The sequence below is a fragment of the Musca vetustissima genome, unplaced genomic scaffold (genome assembly GCF_032173495.1).
Source record: "Musca vetustissima isolate MV318-11 ecotype Yass unplaced genomic scaffold, APGP_CSIRO_Mvet_v1 utg6462, whole genome shotgun sequence".
Lineage (NCBI taxonomy): Eukaryota > Metazoa > Arthropoda > Insecta > Diptera > Muscidae > Musca > Musca vetustissima.
The window spans coordinates 181,691-201,934 of record NW_026885658.1 but is presented as its reverse complement, the minus strand read 5'-3'; the positions used below and the strand labels follow the sequence as shown (position 1 = coordinate 201,934).

General features: G+C 35.8%; 1 protein-coding gene across 1 annotated transcript in view; it reads right to left on the bottom strand.

Annotated features, from left to right (window-relative positions):
- LOC133332889 (nipped-B protein) overlaps positions 1-19,617 on the bottom strand; it is a 120,281-nt gene extending 100,664 nt beyond the window's left edge. Inside the window, exons 1-4 of the mRNA XM_061541256.1 lie at positions 19,587-19,617; positions 10,815-10,979; positions 10,564-10,742; positions 10,060-10,500 (exon numbers count right to left, since the gene is read on the bottom strand). Coding sequence (XP_061397240.1) covers positions 10,060-10,500; positions 10,564-10,742; positions 10,815-10,979; positions 19,587-19,617 — 816 coding nt within the window. The remainder of the gene's footprint in view (positions 1-10,059; positions 10,501-10,563; positions 10,743-10,814; positions 10,980-19,586) is intronic.
- Positions 19,618-20,244: the final 627 nt, after the last annotated feature.

Sequence of the window (20,244 nt, the reverse complement as noted above, 5' to 3'; positions counted from 1 at the left end):
TGTGCCAGACAGAGTCAAACGCCTTCTCAGTATTTAAGGATATTGATACTTTGCAAATTTTACAGCATTGTTATTGCGATTTTTCTTAATTGGGATAATTTTTGCTATTTTCCACACAGTAGGAAAATACCATTGTTGATTGAATTGTTAAAAATGTTCGTCAAAAGTTAATGGCAAAATCCGGAAATTTACGTAACGTAAAATTATAGACTTTTCAAACTTCTGGGTCAGCAATAGAAGTTTGATTATCATTTTACATTTTTGATTTCAAATTTAAAATCCTTAATATTGCTTCTCTATGCCAAAATAGCGAGAATGATACACATCTGTTTTAAGAATAATTTGGTAGTTGCTTTTGAACAATTTAATTAGAAATGAAGTTTGTATATTTAGACCCCAACGAAGTTCTAAGAGGACGGGTGAATAAATGATTCAGTCGAATACCTTTTCGATATATACGAAAATGGCAAACACCATATCTCGGTAAGAAGGTGGCTTAGAAAATAGCTTAGAAAGTAAAAAAAGGACGAGCTAGGATTTAGGAGATGAGGCGGATGTTTTCCACGCATGAGGTAATATTCCATAGATAACAATTGTAGAGGAAGTGATGCAAATGTGGTATAGGTTGGTAATGTCACTTTTTTGTAAACTGAAAATTTTAGAATAACTGAAACATATTCTGTAGTTAGCTGTTCTCAAAAAAATAATAGAGCAACGATCTGTTTAATTTATTTAATTCACGTTGAGAATCAGTAGCAAACATTAATTTTTTCATGAAATTGACTTTTTTCGGTTGAAGTTTAAAAATGATTTTTTGTTTTACAGATGTATTTTAATCTTTATTATAAAAGCATTAAAATAATTAGTAAGTACTAAAAATCAAATAAAATGCGCGATTGCACCACATATTTACAAATTTAGGAAAAAATTAGACATTTCTTCAGTAAACACAAGTGCAGGTAATGTGGTATACCTTGAGTCTGTATGAAAAAAGCCCGCACAAGACGAAATCTCATTAGTATTTGAAACATTTGTACTCTACGAGAGTCTTTAAATATTGTCATGTGTAGACATTATTATATAACAAAAATTAAAGTTCCCCTCAACGTGTCCATTAAAAACCTTAACAGACATAAATCTCGAGCTAATTCGCATTAATTAAAAACAATAAATTATATAAGATATCAATTGGAAATGAAATTTATACTATACCACATGAACGTCATGTGGTATACCACATTACCTGCACTTGTTTTAAAAGCACTTTTAATGGAACTTCAAATATTTTCTCAAATATCTCTTAAATTATTAGAATAATATTATTTTCAAATTGATACATGGAAAAACAAGACATGCAGCATGTTATGTGTAAAATTTCAATTTAATCGGATAAAATATAAAAATTTGTCAATCTAAAAACAAATGGGTATACCACATTTGCATCACCTCCTATATTACGAATGGATAATTTTTTACCATCGGTTAAGAAAGTTCATCCGAGAAGGAGTTCATCATTTTAATGGTGTTATGGTTTGACCAACCACTATAACATAAATATTATCGGTTATTTCAGGAAATTTATTTTTTTCTGACAGTGTTGATATGTCAAAATTATTTTTTAATGAAATTATATTAGGACTGAAAGCGCCATCAGAAATTTATTTTTTTCTGACAGTGTTGATATGTCAAAATTATTTTTTAATGAAATTATATTAGGACTGAAAGCGCCATCAGACCTTAAGGTGCTCCAAAAGTTGTTAAACTCTGATGCTATTTTATTTGGGCTATGTTTATCTATATATAAAAGTTGCGTTAGTGACTGACTGATCATCAACGCCCAGACGAAACGGCTAAAGCTAGAAACTTGAAATTCGGCATGTAGGTTGGGTTTGGTGCGTAGGCGTGTGATAAGGCGGGGTTTTTGAAAATTCGTACTAAAAGGTACTGTATTACGCGGGAACGGTTAGATGTAGAACTCTAAAATTTGGTATGCAGCTTTGCTTACGACAAGCGAAGAGGTAAGTGTGAAAAAATTTTTGAATTTAGTACTAAAAGGTACTAAATATTATATTTCAATGGAACCAGTGGAGATATATATCTGAAACATGGTATGTAGCTTAAGCTATTGCAAATAGAATGATGTGCAAAAATATTTTTTTGGAAATTAGTACTAAAAGGTACTAAAAAGATCTAAAACTGCATTACTCCGGAACGGTTGGAAGTAGAACTCTGAAATTTGGTATGCAGATTTTGTATGCAGCTCTACCAATGATAAGCGAAGGGGAATGTGTGAACAAATTTTGGAAGGTACTAAAATGTACTAAATATTATATTACAATGCAACAAATAGGAATATATATCTGAAACTAGACATGTAGCTTAAGCTGTTACAAATAGAATGTTGTACACAAATATTTTTGGAAATTAGAACTAGAGTGGTACTAAAACCTGTATTACTTCGGAAGTAGATATATGTGGAACTTGTACTTAAGCTGTTAGAAAGATGGGGAAACATATTTAGTTTTTTAATTAGTTCTAAAAAGTTATAAATCTTGTATTACAAAGAACCCATAGAGATAAAAATGGGAAAATTCTTATATAGCTTTAACTGTTACTAATATAATGTTATACACACTGTTTTTTTTAAATTAGTACTAAAGTGAAAATAAAAATTACAATGCAAATCGGAATCGTGGTAGATTTCACTATTACAAAGACTATGCTATGTATTAATATATTTTTGAAGATAGTACTAAATGGTAAACAGTGAATGGTAAGAAATATAAACATACTAAATATTTGTACTAAGAGTGGGGAGCTTTTGTATGCAAAAAATAGTGCATTGATAATGCTTTATATTAAATGGGGTTTAAAAGGCATGGAAACTACTAAATATTGTACATGGGTATTGAGCGATTAGAAGTGAAAGAGTTTGGAATTCGTGTATGTGGCTTCTAAAATAAAAATATAATTTTCCCAGTGCCACTAACAAGTTAATAAGACAGAATTTGACATTACCTAATCTCTATGTAAAATAGTCAATATAATTGTGTTATAAGTGACTGACTGATCATCAACGCCCAGACGAATCTTGATATTTTACATGTAGGTTAGTGTAAATGGTACTAAATTGTTCTTAATGTTACTAATAAGTACTAAATATTCTGTACGGTAGAACGGAATATGTTCTAAACAGTACTAAAACACATTGTATACTGGTACGGGTAAGATAGAATTCTGAAATTTTCTATGAAAAATAATGCTTTTCGCATTTTGTTTTGCACTAAAAAGTACTAAGAATAGTATAGAGCGGAAAGGTTAAACTTTATATTTGTAATAACAAATAAAATATGTCAGTCGGTGTTGGCAGAGACCATCCGCGTTACACACAGGTTTTATTATTAGCTTTATATAAGGTATATGTTCTTATCAAAGAGGTTTCGGATATAATGTTGTTGAAATCGGTTATTCAATCTGCTTCAAATAAAAAAAGTTTATATAAGTGAAGGCTTAGTAAATATAATAATTTGAGCAAAGTTTTGATTCAAATCGGGCATTTCATTCTGCTGATATTGGATTTATAAATATTGAAAATTTGTGAGGGACGTACCAGGAGGAGTGGACCGATATTTCCCGTCTTCAATCTTAAACTAATAGAGGATAAACTCAATTCTTTCCAATGAGGATTTTGTAACATGCAACGCTCAGAAAAAATAATTTTCGGCAATGGAATGGAAATCTTAAATATAAAGGTAGAACTCTGTGGTCCGTTACCACATGCCGGGCAGACATTGTCGACCTCTCCATCAATCCGTGCCCAATACGATATTCTTGAACTGCTTCCTCAACTGCGTCCGTGTGAATACTGTTCAATCCTGCTTGATAGGCCTGTTGATCTAGAGGCTCCCTTTTGTATCTCTGGACCTCTCTCTCCAGATCATGGAGATCCTTCCTGACATGCCTGGGTGGTGGGTGCCTATCCATTAGGTAGCGGTTCGGATGGCTGCTCCTATAACACCCAAGCAAGTATTGCATCCACAACATCTTGTTGTGTTGACGCACAGGAAGGATCTTCGTCTCCTCATGCAAGTGGTCTATTGGAGTCATGAGGAGACACCCTGTTGCAGTCCTCAGGGCGGCATTTTGGCAGGATTGAAGATTTTTCCACTGCGTTGCACTAACGTTAGCGGACCACACTGGCGCCGCATAGTTTACCACAGACCGGCCTATTGCCTTATAAGTCGTTAACAAGGTTTCCTTGTCAGCTCCCCAAGTGCTGCCGGCTAGCGACTTGAGAACCTTGTTTCTGCTCCTGACTTTGTCGCAAATAGCTGTGGCATGCGCGGACGACTTGTATAGGCTATCGAATGTGACCCCTAGAACCTTGGGGTAATTAGTGGTCGGAATTGTGGACCCCTCGACCTGCACATTCAAAGATAGCCTCATTTCCGCTGTACATGTGGTAAACAGTGTGGCCGTTGATTTAGTGGCGGATATTTTCATATTCCTCGACCGGAAAAAATCTGCGATATCTACGAGATAGTGGTTCAGCCTCTCGCAAATGTCATCAATTGTAGGTCCTGACGCCATAATCGTGCAATCATCCGCATATGTCACGATCTTTATGGCGTCCGGTGGGCGTGGAATTCCAGAGAGGTAGAGGTTAAACAGTTCCGGAGATATCACCCCTCCTTGGGGAACTCCCTGTTTAACTCTACGGGCCTTCGATTTCCTGTCTCTGAATTCCACGTACGACTGGCGTCCACACATATAGTTCACGATCCAACGTTTCAAACTTGGCCGGGGGGTTGTTCTCTCGATGTCCTCGAACAGCTTGGCGTGACTGACGGTATCAAATTCCTTTGATAGGTCTAGCGCCACCATGACTGTCCTCTTACACGGCCTGTTCTGGTTGAGTCCTTCTGCTATGTGTGCGGAAATGGCGTGCAAAGCTGTTGTTGTGCTATGCTGTTTCCGGAATCCATGCTGATGATCAGCAACCGAGTAGCATTCACGAATACTAGGGAGTAGCAAAGCCTCAAGTGTCTTGGCTACTGGCGACAAAAGTGAGCTCGGCCTGTATGACTCACCTTTGCTGGCATCCTTGTCCGGCTTCAGTAGCGGGACCAACCTGCCCATTTTCCAGGCATCGGGAACTACTAGGGTGGATAACGACAAGTTGAGGGCTTTGGTGAGATAATCTACTCCTGGCTCGTCAAGCTGCTTCAACATCACCATTGAGATTCCATCTGGACCAAGCGCTTTGGATGATTTCGCGTTCCTGATGACATTTGCAACATCCTCCAACGTAAATTGTGGTGGTTCCTCCTCCACCTGAAGAGAGCGTATACGGCGCAACACTCTTCTCTTCGCTCAGTCACTCTCGGGGTGCTCTATAAACTGCCGGTTGAAATAACACGCGCACCTCTTCGGATCTGTCACCTCAACGCCGTTAAACGAGACAGAAGTCCGATCCTCCTTCTTTCCAGGGTTCGAGAGCGACTTAACCGTTGCCCACAATTTACTCACTCCGGTACTGATGTTGCAACACTTCAGATGCTCTAGCCACTTTTTCCGCTTATGCTCGCCGACTAACCTGTTCACTTCCAACGTCAGTTCTCTGACTCTGGGGTTAGTAGGGTTAGAACGGCGAAGCTCATCACGCTCATTCGCTAGTCCCGCTGCCTCTGCTGGGAAGTTCGGTCTTAGTTCGGGTATACGACCCGCAGGTATATAGCGAGCGGCTGCAGCAGTGATGATGTCCCGGAAATTCCTTTCTGCTACCCGAGCGTCAGAAGGGATGGGCAGTTCTCTGAAGCGACGATTGGTGAAATTTCTGAACTCTTGCCAATTGGCTTTCCCATGATTAAGGAAAGTACGGCGTTCAGAAGTTATGAAATCGGGTGGTCTGTTGATGGATATGGTGATAGGGAGGTGATCTGACCCCAATGATATGACGGGTTGCCAAGCCACGTCATTCGTCAGACCCGGAGACACGATGGATATGTCCGGTGAGCTTTGGCAGTCTCCCCTCATTCTGGTGGGTATGTCCTCGTTCACCGTGCAAAACGTTGAGCTATCAATTTGCTCGGCCAGCGCCATGCCCCTCTGGTCATTACCTAGGACGAAATGCCATAACTCATGATGTGCATTGAAATCCCCTAGCACCAGACGGTTATTGCCTTCCAAAAGATGACTAATGTCGGGCAAATAACGCGGGGCACAGCTATTTAACGGCGGAATGTAAACGTTAAGCACCTCTACCTCGGCGGTACCATATTTGACCGCTACCCCCATACATTCCATGTATGGGTCACTAGAGTCTAGCTCAAGCGAGATAGGTCTGTACTGGACAGAATGATGCAATATGAATGCTAATCCTCCACCTCCACCTCTTGTACGATCCTTTCTAATAACGTTGTATCCATCACAACTCTGAAGACTACAGGTGTTGTTCAGCTTCGTTTCTTGGATCGCAGCGACCATAATACTTCTCCGACTCATAAAATCCACTATCTCGTTGATTTTCCCTCGAAGTCCATCGCAGTTGAATTGAAGAAAGGATACATTATCAGGAGTTGCGACAGCAATGTGCGGTGTTAGCGGCTGCGGCGCAGGTTGCTGCTGCGGAGATTGCGGGGGAGTCACGTAATCCGAAGACGACGACGATGATGACGTGGACCATGGTGACGACGACGACTCGCTGGGGACTGCATTGGCGCAGCAAGAAGCAACGTAGTCCCTTTCGCTATACTCCTGTATCCGGCTAAGGCCGGAACAACTCCTGAAATGTACCCATTCTCTGCATCCGTTGCATCTCACCGAGATAGATCTGTGGTGGATGCTGTTGTGACAAACTGAGCAGAACCATGGTCCGGGGTTTGTCTCAATCCCGGCACGGACCAAAAGAATCCGGAGCAAGCATTCCGGGTAATGATGCTCCCATGTTGAAAAAATACACGTAGTATTTGCTGGGTTGACAGCCCTTGGTCGGAAGTTGATTCCTCCGAGTCAATCCGGTGCATAGAACCGGCCGTCGTGGGATTGGGATCGAGAGTAGTAGTTGAGTTTAGTGTTGTATTTATGGTAATTGTTAGCATTGGAGCTGTACTATTGTTAGTAACAATTTTTGCAGAAGTAACTTTTTTAGATCCATAAGTGGAGATTAGATGAGCTTCGGCGTTAGAATTAAAGATATTCATGCTTCTCGAACATTAAGATTTATATCTTAATTTTGTTGACTATTTTTTATTTAAGGAAACTTGCACAATTTGGGACTTTAGTTGTGTATCAACTTCCAGTTACGAATGTCGGGTGGTGGAGGAAAAACACATAGACAATTTATTTTACAGTATTTGAATGTATTACCTAGTTTTAGATAATGTTTGTATTTTAGCAGATTTGGAATATATTCATGGACAGTAAATCAAAAGATGTATCCAATTTTAAGGCGTGAAGGGAGGTTGATTTTGTTGAATTTTATTGCAGCTGCTCTCGTGTCTGCTTAAATGAAACATACTTCAATTATCCAGATTTCGCATTATTGAAAAACTCTGATATTGAAACAAATGCTCTGTATTTTGGCATTTTGAATTAACCAAAATGCATAATATGTATACATTTAATGTTCACATATATCCGTTTCAATTATATACACGTACATACGCTAGGGACATATTTACGTCGTACGGTCGGTTGTCTGTTTACTGCATTAACAAACATAAAGAATATCGTAATAGGCAACCGTCGCTTGTTTTTTTTTTTTTTTTTTTTTTTGCATGTGCTCTATCCTAATGGGGTCGGTCGATTTTGGCGTGTTTGAAACACAATAATACTTTTTTTTGTAATTGAATAGTACTAAACTTTATTTCTGAATATTTTACTCGAAATAAAGTTTTTTATCTTGACCAATCTTGTCTTTAATATTTCATCGTGTGTGTGCGATTTTAGAGAAAAATCAATGTTATGTAGATTTTAATACAAGTTAGAAGTTTTGAATTAAGCAAAATATTTGCAAAGGGTGGAAAATTATTTTGAATAAAATATATTTTCTATTAAGAATTGTGTCAGTCCGTACAATCGAAGCATGCGGTCGTTTATGATGTGTATATGGATTGTCTAACAATGATAAAAAGGGTGTCGCCTAAACTTCGACAATCTAACGTTCAGGTAAATCTGGATCCGCCTGATATTGCTCAAGAAGTCCAGACACAGTCTGCACCACACAATCAAGTACAGGTTAGCGATAACGATTTAAATAAAACGACATTCTGATCAAATTCCAGGCTGCTAGGTGTGCCCTGAGACTCCGGGAAACAGATGCCTTGAAATCGCTGAACTATGGTCATGCCAGCATTCTAAACATAACGCCAAGTTATGACCTTTTAGGGGGGATAGTCATATCAGTGATTATATTCCTCCCCACAGGGATTTAATGACATTAAAGTCGAATTTCCTAACAGGGAATCCTGGACTAGTGGCTCCCTACCTCTGCCAGGTCTGTCAATCTTCACAGACGGGTCCAAGATGGAAGAAGGCACTGGCGCAGGCGTCTACTGCAGGGAATTAGGTATACGAAACTCATATAAACTCAACAATGATTGTAGCGTTTTTCAAGCAGAGATTCTTGCAATCACGAAAGCGGCCGAGATAGTAAAAGCACTTAATACAGACTTTACAGGACCGGTGACTATTTACGTAGATAGTCAGGCGGCCCTGAAAGCGGTGAAGTCGCATACTATAAACTCGAAAGCAGTTCATGATTGTAAGACCGCTCTGAATGATATACGTCAAATAGTTGGGTTATGCTGGGTTCCAGGACATAACGATATTGAAGGGAATGAGATAGCCGACGAGCTTGCTCGAGGGGGGTCACAGTCGTCCAGTCTTCTGATTGAGAGATCTGTGAAACCCCCTATTAGCTATTTCATTGGCAGAATCCGCGCGTTCTATTGCGAGGTAGTCGGCAACAGATGGCTAAGGGAACCTGCATGCAGAATCTCTAAATCTATCTGGCCAGAATTCTCTCATAAAAGAACGTCTTCGCTGCTGGATCACAACAAGAGGGAGATTAAGATCGTTGTGGGGATCATTACTGGTCACTGCAAAGTTAGATCTCTCACTTCTAAGTGGGACTCCAGTGGAGAGGATTACTGTCGTCTATGTGAGGATGAAGAAGAAGTGGAAACAATTGAGCACATCCTTTGCAAATGTCCATCGCTGATCAGCAGAAGACATAAACAGTTTGGATGTTATGAAATTGATAATCTAGTCTTCTTCTCCAAAATAGACCCTAACCTAATTCTAGGCTTTGTCAAAAAATTGACTTGGCTAAAATAATGTCTCTTCCGCTTCCGCTCCCTCCTATTCTGACTACCTCTCTCTCTACTCTTCCACTATCTTTTCTTCTTCTCTTTATAGGTACACCTATACATAAAGGATGATCACAATGGACATAGTTTCCGAGTGGACGGTTGTTACAACAGCCGTACATCCCAAACCTAACCTAACCTAACCTAACTCATATACTCATACTAGTAGGTATTGGGAATCGTAGAGATAGTTCGAGTTTTATCGTTGATCCTCCGAATTCAGATATAGTTCATAATCTAGCGTTGCCTCGTCTACGGATGTCTTCGAGGGTATTTTCTTCCGTGGCCAATTCTTCCTAATTCCCCTTAACGAAGCGCAGTTTTGTTCTGGCGTGGAACGCTTTGAAAGTCAGTTGATAATCCTCGTTTAGAGATAAATTATGTAAACATTGCACGTTGAGGCGATGACGATAGATATATTGTGACACTACCTTTGCGAGCCGCATTCGTTGTAGATATAACTTTAAGAGATTATCGATTTAATGCTTCCTTTTTTACCCGGTGGGTTGGTTAAGACCCGTTATTATAACCACTAAAATTATAATTTAAAAGGTGTATGATCCTCTTTACCCGCTACTTATAAAGCACACTTGATGATGATAAGACGAATATTTCTAACGTTTAAAACATGTATGCATTTATAAATTATGATTTAGCTTGAAAATTTGTTTTAATAGGCTGTACTTACTGTTGTAACTAACTCCAGACAAACAAATTGTAGTGTTTCTATATTATCGACGAAAAAGGGTTCAATGGATAAAGCAGATAGTGGTAAGACAATGGTATCAACAAAAATGCACTTGTCAAATAGCATTACAAACACTTTCATTAACTCAACTACTTTAGAATACAAAAGTTGCAAGTTCCTGTTGTGATTGTGATGATATTTAGACTTTTTTCTATTGTCATTTTTTTTCACACTTTTGACAGTATATACTGAATCATATGATGGAAATATAGTTTCTCTTAGTTGAAACTGTATAAATTTTATTATTAGGGCGATGTTATCTTCTTGCAAAAATTTTAAATCGCTCACTGTAGAATATATGTTACACACAAGAAGGCTAGCCTCAATTGCATTTAATATCTTTTCCATTACTTCTTCATCTACAATTTCATCATCATCATCCTAAAAATATGTTAATTAGTAAATATTTGCTCAAATGGTAATAATAATTATTATAATACATACTGGTCCACATGAATAGTTTTTTGCTAAATACACATTACGCATGGCATAATTTATTAATAATGTTAATTTATTTTTTGGAATTAAATCCAAAACATTTTTTGCTTTAAGTTTTGCCACATCGTTGCTCATTGCATTTAACATCTTGGACGAAATACATTCGATATTTTCGTCAACATCATCTGTAAACAAAACAAAAAAAAAAAACAAAATTTACTCGAAATAACATTTAAATAGACTAATATACATTTTACCTGATTCAAAGTTAGGAGATTCAGTATCATCAAGTAATTCTATTATGTGATCCATATTACGCATAAATTGTTGATATGTTTGTGAGCGTAGTACGTCATCCTTAGAGCATTTCGGAGGGAGTACTGAAAGAACTCGTTCAACTCTGCGGACTTTGGGCTTGGAATCTAAAAATACACATATGCAGTGATTTTTTATTTATATGACGTTTTGTATTGTTCGAAAGATACAGATGTGATTAAATAATGATGCGATTGCATCATATTCAAAATGTAGGACGTCAAATTTTTTAGGACAAAATTTGTCTCGGCATTCATAAATAAATACTATTTGAATCAATAATTTTTATTAAATAATCCGCGGACGTGAATTCTATAGCATTAATTGTTATGCTAAAGCATAATGATGTGAATGCATTTGCGTCTGTGAATGTGTAAAAAATATTGTAAAATTGAGATTGAACGGGTTGTACTTGTTGATTGTTAGAATGTTAGTACATTATGCTAACAATAAATAGAATGTAAAAATCTGTAATGAAACGATTAACAAATTAGTATAAAATACACATTAGTATCCATTAGGGAAACATCTTCCAAACAGAGGTACCCTAATACTTCCTGTGCTTGTTTTGATATATAATTCCCATGTAAAAATGTCGCCATTTTCAGTATTTTGAAAGTTTTAGCAGCATTTCCTATCGAAGGGGAATGCAATTTGCAAAGAGATTTGCTGGGTAACAAATCTCTTTGTTGGAAATTGTCAATGTGAATATTTTGAAATAGTCCTCATATAATTAATTATTAATAGTTGGTCTTATTTTTATATAAAACTAGCGGGCCCGGCAAACGTTGTCTTGCATATCATTATTGTTGATGTATAATTCACAAATATAATTCAAGATAGCCCAATATTAAGGGTATCTCCATATAACGGTACCTCGCAATATGAGAAATTGTAGCGATTTTTTCAACAGAATTGGTTGTAATTGAGCAGAAAGTGTCCGTACCAAATATTATCAATATTTATATTTTGGATGATCATCGAGTAGAAAATGTTCCTAACAAAATTTGGCCAAGCTTCCGAAAAACCTCCATATAATGGCACTCCACATTATACGATCCTTTGGAGATTTGGACACGTTTTTCCACCTAATCAGCTGCAATTGGTTGTTTTATTTGGTAGCATGAATCCTACTAAAGTTGTCAATATCAGTTCATTCTTCTGTATTTTGGGGGGTTTTGTCACGTGTTAGAAAAAATTGGCTGTAATTTTATATTTTAGATGATCAGTGAGTACAAAATCGACTTACAAAAAATTATCAATATTGATTCAAGTTTCCCCCATATTTTCTCATGTGGTGTCAAATCTTCATACCAACAATTAATTAATCCCCATTCCCATTGTATGTCTGAATATAATAAAACATTTTCGGTTCTGTAAAGACATTGACCGAATTTTCTCATAGAGTTGGCTATAATAGGGATAACGGATTCCTGTGAATAAAAAACAGCATCCCAGAAATTATGCACTATTGATTAACGTTTTAGAAATACGCCATAATTATTTCCCGTTCAATTTTCGGTATGTTGAAGTTCTTACTCCCGTTTTCCAACCTGAGTGTTATCGGTAGTTGATATGTTCAATACGAATAGGTAACATCGGATGGAGGTTTTGGTAAAACCTTCAAATTAGATAATATGTCTTGGATATTTTTTTGACTTTAGCGATCACGAACATACACGTAATTTTTATATATATATATAGAAGAGATACACATCCTTTTTTACTAAACCTTATTCAAAATTCGCACATAATTTGTATGTTCACACTGCTTTTAGGTGCTTTCAATGTCGTGTTTTCTGCGTTTTTACACTATATGTGATATTGAATCTCTTTGTGATACCTATACTTAAATTTTGCGAATAAAATATTAACTATGATGATTTTTTAATTCGTCAGAGTTGCATATATTTTGGCCCAGGAATTATCGTGTTATCGATTTTATCAATGAATTTTACAGAAAAATACCATAAATTTCTGGAGAAAATTCAATTACAGTTTCAATTGAACCTGAATTGAAAGTTAACATATTTTTTAACTTTAAATACAAAGATTATAACAAATTACCATATAGTTAATTTCAGTTTCATATGAAAGCTACTGAAATTGCAAACTGAATAAATGACCTGTAACTTTTTTTTTAAATTAACCACCTATGAGACATTGAATCAATGAAATTCTCAATTTGATCCTTGGATATACTATTCCTTGCATTCTGAATCTATGGGGAGGGGTTACGTTTGTTTGTGAATCCCTTTTGATTTTGCTATCTATGATGCTCCAAAGATTTTTTATAGGGTGAAGATCTTATGCTTGACTTGATTTTTTTGAGCATATCGTCAAGCTGAAGCACCCACACAAGCAATATATTTTCGTCAGCGAAGGAAACCATATAGTTTTCAACACATTTGCATAAATCCGATCCGATTTGTTGATCAGTACGAACTGATTGCTTTCACTACTGATATAGTTGCTTGAAACCAACTTATAATTCGAGAAATCACGGATTTATGTATGGAATATTTCTTCGAAATCCATTTCTGTGATAAATTGTTTTCAAAATCACTGAATTGTTTTCGAAATCACTGTGGTTTTATAGGTGTACTGTATTTTTTTTTCTAGCCAAAACATAGTAATTAAAAATAATTAAAATTTCAGAGCGCATCTGTTTGTACAGTAGATTTGTTTTTTTATTATTTATTTCAAAACAAATTTTGCATTTAAGTTCTTTTTTAAAAAAAATAAAGTATCCGATTTAACACTGAAGAAACCAACACGATATGTTTATTTTTGAAAAAGTTATACGACATTTAATAACTTTTCAATTTTAGTTACTATAGTTTTGGCCACCAGAGTCAATTCACAATTATCGTACTTTAATGAATCACAATCTTTAATCCTCATCAAAGCTAGAGGTAGATTGCTAGACCTGAACTATCAATGTTTTAAATCGTATTCAGTGGGCCTCTGCACGCTGTAATTTAGACGAAGTTGAGAATATTTCTCACTTTATTGAAAAGTCCTGTTTTGAAAGATCCCAGGCAGCAATATTTCTTAAAATTTTCTTATATCCTCCTTATGGTGGAAGATCATCGAACGGTTTGTACTAGATGTTAATTGTAATGTAACGATTAACAATTCTATACAAACATATATATGATAACCATTAGGAAAAAAATCAGTGGTGCCATCATTGGTTCATTTCTTTCCGCGATAAGAATTCGATTATCTTCTGCAACTGTGTCTAACGCTTAGGCGTCACTTTTTTTTCACTTCCCCGTTGCTTCTAGTACTCAAATTATTTTTAATATTTTATTATACAAAACTGGTAAAACATTGACTCAAATTTAAGAGAGCACAAAACAAAATGGCGTTCTCTATGTAAACTTTTTACTCGAGAAATATGGTCGAGTAAAAATGGTAAACAGGAATGCCTACTTCTGGTTGGCTGTTATGTTGATTTTGAAGTAATTCCATCTAGTTTTGGCATATTTACTAGATTTTTATACCATACACAACTATGTTGTCAGGGTATTATAGCTTTGTGCAGCCCCGAATGTTTGTAACGCCGCGAAATATTGGTCCTAGACCCACCTTTAAGTATACCGATCGTCATATCTCGACTAGCTGAGTCGATCTAGACATGTGTGTCCGTCCGTCCGTCTGTCCATTATAATTTGTAAACACGATACAGGCCACAGTTATGGACCAATCTTCACGAAATTTTGCATGTAGGATGGGTTCTGGCCAATGAAGACCCCTATTGTTTTTGGAAAAGATCGGTTAATATTTAGGGGATGAAATGGACCAAATACTAAATTTTTGTCGGTTTTTCTGGTCGCTCCAGAGGACTCAATTATGGCCCAAACACCGCGAATTTTTGCATGGAGAAGGGGATCGGGCCAGAGAATAAGCATGCATGTTTTGATAAAGATTGGTCAATATTTAGCGGGTCAAATGGACCCTGACTTTTGTGTGAAAAATGAGAAAATTTGTATTCTATGGCATATATATATATTACTCCTGGAGGATGTAAACCCCTGGAGTTGATAGCATATCCAAGAGGAGTGGTTGGCCTTTAAATTGATACCAAATATAGTGATGTATCTACTCAGATGTGGGAGTTACAGTCAAATATTTACAGGTGCTTATGTAATCAGATATTATTTAGTAACCCATTACCACATTAGAGGGAGAAATATCGCGCTGATGGCTTTGAAATTTTTCATGAAGTTCCAGTTATGGTCAAGAACAACGCCTACAATTTTCGGTGATGATCAGATTAAAATTTTGGGATGAAATGGACCGAAAACATAATTTTTTGTGTGTTTTCGAGTAGAGTATAATCCGAAAATCACAACACACCCACCGGGAAGGTAATCTGGACAAGTAATTAGAAGGACTGTACTGAATATTCGAAAAAAGTAAGGAAGAGGTGTTGTTAACCTTTAATCGGACAAGAGGGGGCAAATATCACGAAATATTACTCAGACTCGGAATAAACATCCTCAGAAAGTTAGAGTTCGTGGTAGTTGTGTAGGGTATCGTATGGTCGGCCCCGTACGACTATACTGCTCCGCTCACTGGTTTTATTTGTTCTTTTTTTTTGTATTGCAAAGCCATTCGACCAATATCTATTACAATATGCTCCAATGACAAATTATATGCAAATAAATTAAATTTAATTGAACTAAATTAAACGTATGAAAAAAATTATAGCTAAACATATTATAAAAATATTTACATTTTACGTACTCCTCAGGAGAGAACTACTCAGAAAATACCTCCTTTAAGAGGCTGTTAAAATCTAATTTAAACATAATATGAATATGTACTTTTTATGAACTTCTTCGGAGAGAACAACTCAAAAAACACCAAATTTAAGAAACTGTAGAACTCTAAAATAAAAATAAATTGTAACATATTCCGGTTTTATTAAATATATGATTACCGTAGCGACTACTCAAACGAGATTTTATTATATTGGGATATCGCTAAACATTAGTCAACCGAAATTCAGAAAGCAGCTTAAACCGAAACAACGCAGGCGTTATATTAAAAAATTTAAGTTGATTAGGGAGTGTATTGAATAAACGAGAAACTCGGACAAGGAATGACTTGTCCATTTGAAGATCTAAACGGGGTATAATTAAATTCGTATTCCTAAAAAAGCGCGAAAAATTAACTGCAATTGCCAAAAATAGAGGACATTGCGATTTATATACTTTATAAATTAATATTAGACATCGAATATCAACGAATCTGTTAAAGGGACAGTCAATAAAAGGTTCTACAAAGGAAGAAATATGGGAAAAGATCCTAACAGAATATGCATATCTCACTGCACTATGTACCTTCCTCATATTATGCATGTTAGCTACGGAGTAAACTTCCAAACAATACAGAATGTTTGGTAGAACAAGCGCATGAACCATTTTTCCCTTTATATGCTGAAGAAGGACTAGGTCGCAGCTATAAAGCCTTCGTAATGCAATGTTAGCCCGAGAAACCACTCTATCGATATGCGATGTAAATGACAGCTTATGATCAATAAGTACACCAAGAATTTCTAAAACGCCAACAATTTGTATTTCGACCCCTTCGTATTTAACATTCAGGTCATTAGAATGAGAGGAAAATAGCAGAGACTTAGTTTTCGACGTATTTATGCCCAACTTATATTGAGTCACCCAACTACTCACTAAAGAAAGTGTATAATCAATTTTAGATTGCAAAACATCCATATTAGACATTTGAACCGTAAATAACAGCTGAACGTCATCCACAAACAGATATGCTCAACAAAAGTCACCTATACTTGAAGTCAAATCGTTAATAAACATCGTAAAAAGTAGCGGCCCAAGTACAGAACCTTGGGGTATTCCACTCTTAACATTCAATATATTAGAAGTTGATCCACCAACACTAACACATTGCTTCCTATGCAACAAATAAGAAGAGACCAAATGACATGCTGAGTCTTGAAAGTGATATATCACTAAGCTTATTCAATAACTTTAAATGATCCACTCTATCAAACGCTTTCTCAAGGTCCATGGAAATTAAAAGTGGAGTCCGTCAGTCCTAGCAGAACACTCGTTGTACTCCTTTTAGCACGAAAACCATAGTTATAATCGCTTAACAGATTATTAGTTTCGATGTAACCCAGCAACTGTTTTTTTAAAACGTGCTCTACGAACTTGGCAAGAATAGGGAGGACAGAAATAGGACTTACATTTTCAATAGCAACACAGTTAGTTTTCTTCCTTATAGGAGTTATCTTTGCAATTTTCCACTGCGATGGGAAGGTCGAAGTCATTATTATAGTATTTACAATATGAAGGAAAATAGTTTCTAGATGAGGTAGAACCAGTTTGAGGAATTTCAAAGAAAAACCATCAATACCTGGTGCGTTGGATTTTATATTACAAAAGGCTATGTTTAATTTATCTAAATTAATAGTACGAAAGCCAAATCTCCCCTCATCCACTGACGAAAAATATCGAGATGTAGGCTTAATCATCGGAGCATCGGACTGATTATTAATGAAATGTTGATTTAATTCGTCGACCCCTATATTTAAGCTTTTACATATATCTGGACTGTTTGCAAGCAGACCGTTATTACCTATTCTATTCCATAAGGTTTTTGAATTTAAATCCTTCGACAAGTATATCGCATGTACTTGCCTCTTCTCTTTCCTTATAACCGTTTTGGCTTTATTCCTTGCCCTACAGTATATTTTCCACTTGTGGCTAGTTTTATCAGATAAATAATCTCTGAATGCCAAATCCCTTAAGGGACTGTGGTACTTAATCACAGGCGCGTTCATCCATTCGGCATCATTTTGTTTAAACTTCCTTCTTTTTATAGGACAGACCGAGTGAATATATTCCAGTCCTGCCATAAAAGTATTTAACTGATTGTCAACATCATACAAACGAAAAATATTTGAAAAATCAAACGAATGTATCTTCGCGAGCAATGCATCCTGAGAGATACTGTCATAATCAACAAATTCATAGTAATCATTCACACGCGAATGTAATGAACGAATGGACAGGCAAATTAGAACGTGTTTCGATATAGGACATATATATTGATTCGAGAAAACAATATTTTCGGGGAAAGACAAAAGAAAAAATTCTAAAAGAGAAGTCGATTGGTGGGTAACATCGAAGTGTGTCGGTAAAGGATTGTGATGAATTGATAAATTCAATCTATCACAAGCAGATCTTACGGAAGATGCGGTTGGAATATAAAATCACTATATTTGAATATCACTAATCACTATATTAGAATATCGTAGCAAAAGTTCAGAGACTTCTTCTTTGAAGGATTCGAAGTCCCCATAAGTTGTTCATAATATTAACAAATCACTTGAATTCGAAAATTAAATAAATATCAGCAATTAAAGTGAAATAATAAAATAATAATGAAAATAACCTACAGAGTAAAAAAGCTACACTTACTTTATACAATTTTATCCCGCTAACATTCCTATCATGTTAAATTTATCACAAACTCAAATAAACCATGAAAATATAGCTTAAGCGTGACAAAATTGTATATTACAATTGTAACTATATAAAACAATAATTTTAATATAAAGTATATGTTCAAGATTTCAAAAATGGATATTGTTCTCTGGGGGCCTACTAATTTAGATTCACCAATGGGAAAGGCAATCTTTGCTCTTGGTGTATCACCGTGTACAAGAGCGTACTTCTCAATAAGTCCTTTATTCCTCAACATAGGACATTCATATACCAGCTTCATAGCATCCGGAGTAAGGTGTTCGTTCAGATAAATTTTAGACTCACCATCTCCTCCAAATACATCTCGGATCCGTATAGGCGGTTTCCGATGATAATTCGCCATAATTTGGCCTCTAATACGGATCGAATTGAGTTTCACAAGAATGGATTTGCCCCCGGCAAAATAGCAGCAGTGTTGTAAATCTGATGGCATTAACGATATTCCACATATGCTCACAATTGTTATCCCAGGCTCACTTATATCCAAAATTCCCTTTGGTATGCCATTAATCACTATATTGGCGCGATTAAGACGTCTACGTAGGATATTTTTCTCTCTATTAATAGTTTGTAACTGACCAAAAATGAGTGACTCAGATTTTGTGACATTGGAAGTATGTGACATTATATCAGCATTTAGCCTTGTATACGTTTGCATTTGAATATCCATTTCTGACTCCAATTTCGAAATATAAGAATTAAACTTATTGAGATCTTCTCTTAACGCCTCAAATTGTGTCTTAAATTCCATCCTTAGCTTTTCTACCCACTCATTAATTGTTTTTTTTTTGAATATATCAGTTGTCTTTTGCCACTGCTCATCAAGTTCCTGTTTCTGCAGTTGTATCTGTTTTTTAAGAGATTCGCCAAATTCACGAAAGCTAGTGTCAATACTTTCAACTTCCGAACTAGAATCACTACTCAGCTTAATATTGCTACTTTCCACATTTCCAATGGTACACAACGGACAAGTAAAATCAACAACCTTTCTTTTGAAGTTACCTTGATCGAGTTTCAGGCATTTTGTGGCCTGAAAATGAACCGAGCATTGTAGACAACATACACTGTACTAGAGATACGTAGTCGAGAGTAAATGTCGATAATTCGATTAGTCGAAAGTCGATTTACTTATCCCTACACTGTACTGTGTTTTAGTACAATTTTAGTTGCACAAACCGCATTTATATTGCACATTGCTGGGTGCCATAATGACAACAATAATATCCAAACGTATAATTTATTATTGTTTTATAAACACAAGTGGAGGCGCCGCACAGGTCAAAAACAACAGGGTGAACAGCGACTTCAATGTGAACTACTCCAAAAAGAAAATTTATCTCGAAAAACAACTTTAATTTGATTTTTTATTTAAATTATTATTTACTGTATTATTTTAAAAAATTCAATAAACGTCTGAAGAGCGCACAAAAAAATTCAGCTGTTCATGAACTTTTCAAATTATTTTGTACTCTGAGAGCAATTTTGAAATGTTTCCCTTTTACTAGATTTACTATTAAAAAAGTACTGGAACAGACCATTTGATATAAAATATTCACAATTAGAAAATATTTTTTATGTTATACACGTTTAAAACATTATAAAATACAACAATGTAAGAATCACGATACATCTTTTTTATTTATATAAATATCACACTATTGAACAAATGTAAACTATTTCTTGGGACACATACAGATCTCTTTGAAAATCTTACATTAACTAACTTGATTTATATGTTTTCTCTTCTAATTATTTTTAGAAGCATATGAGAGACAATTTTCAAAGACTACAAATTGTTTTTGTAACATTTGATCAATTTTCTTTTGTCTTCCTA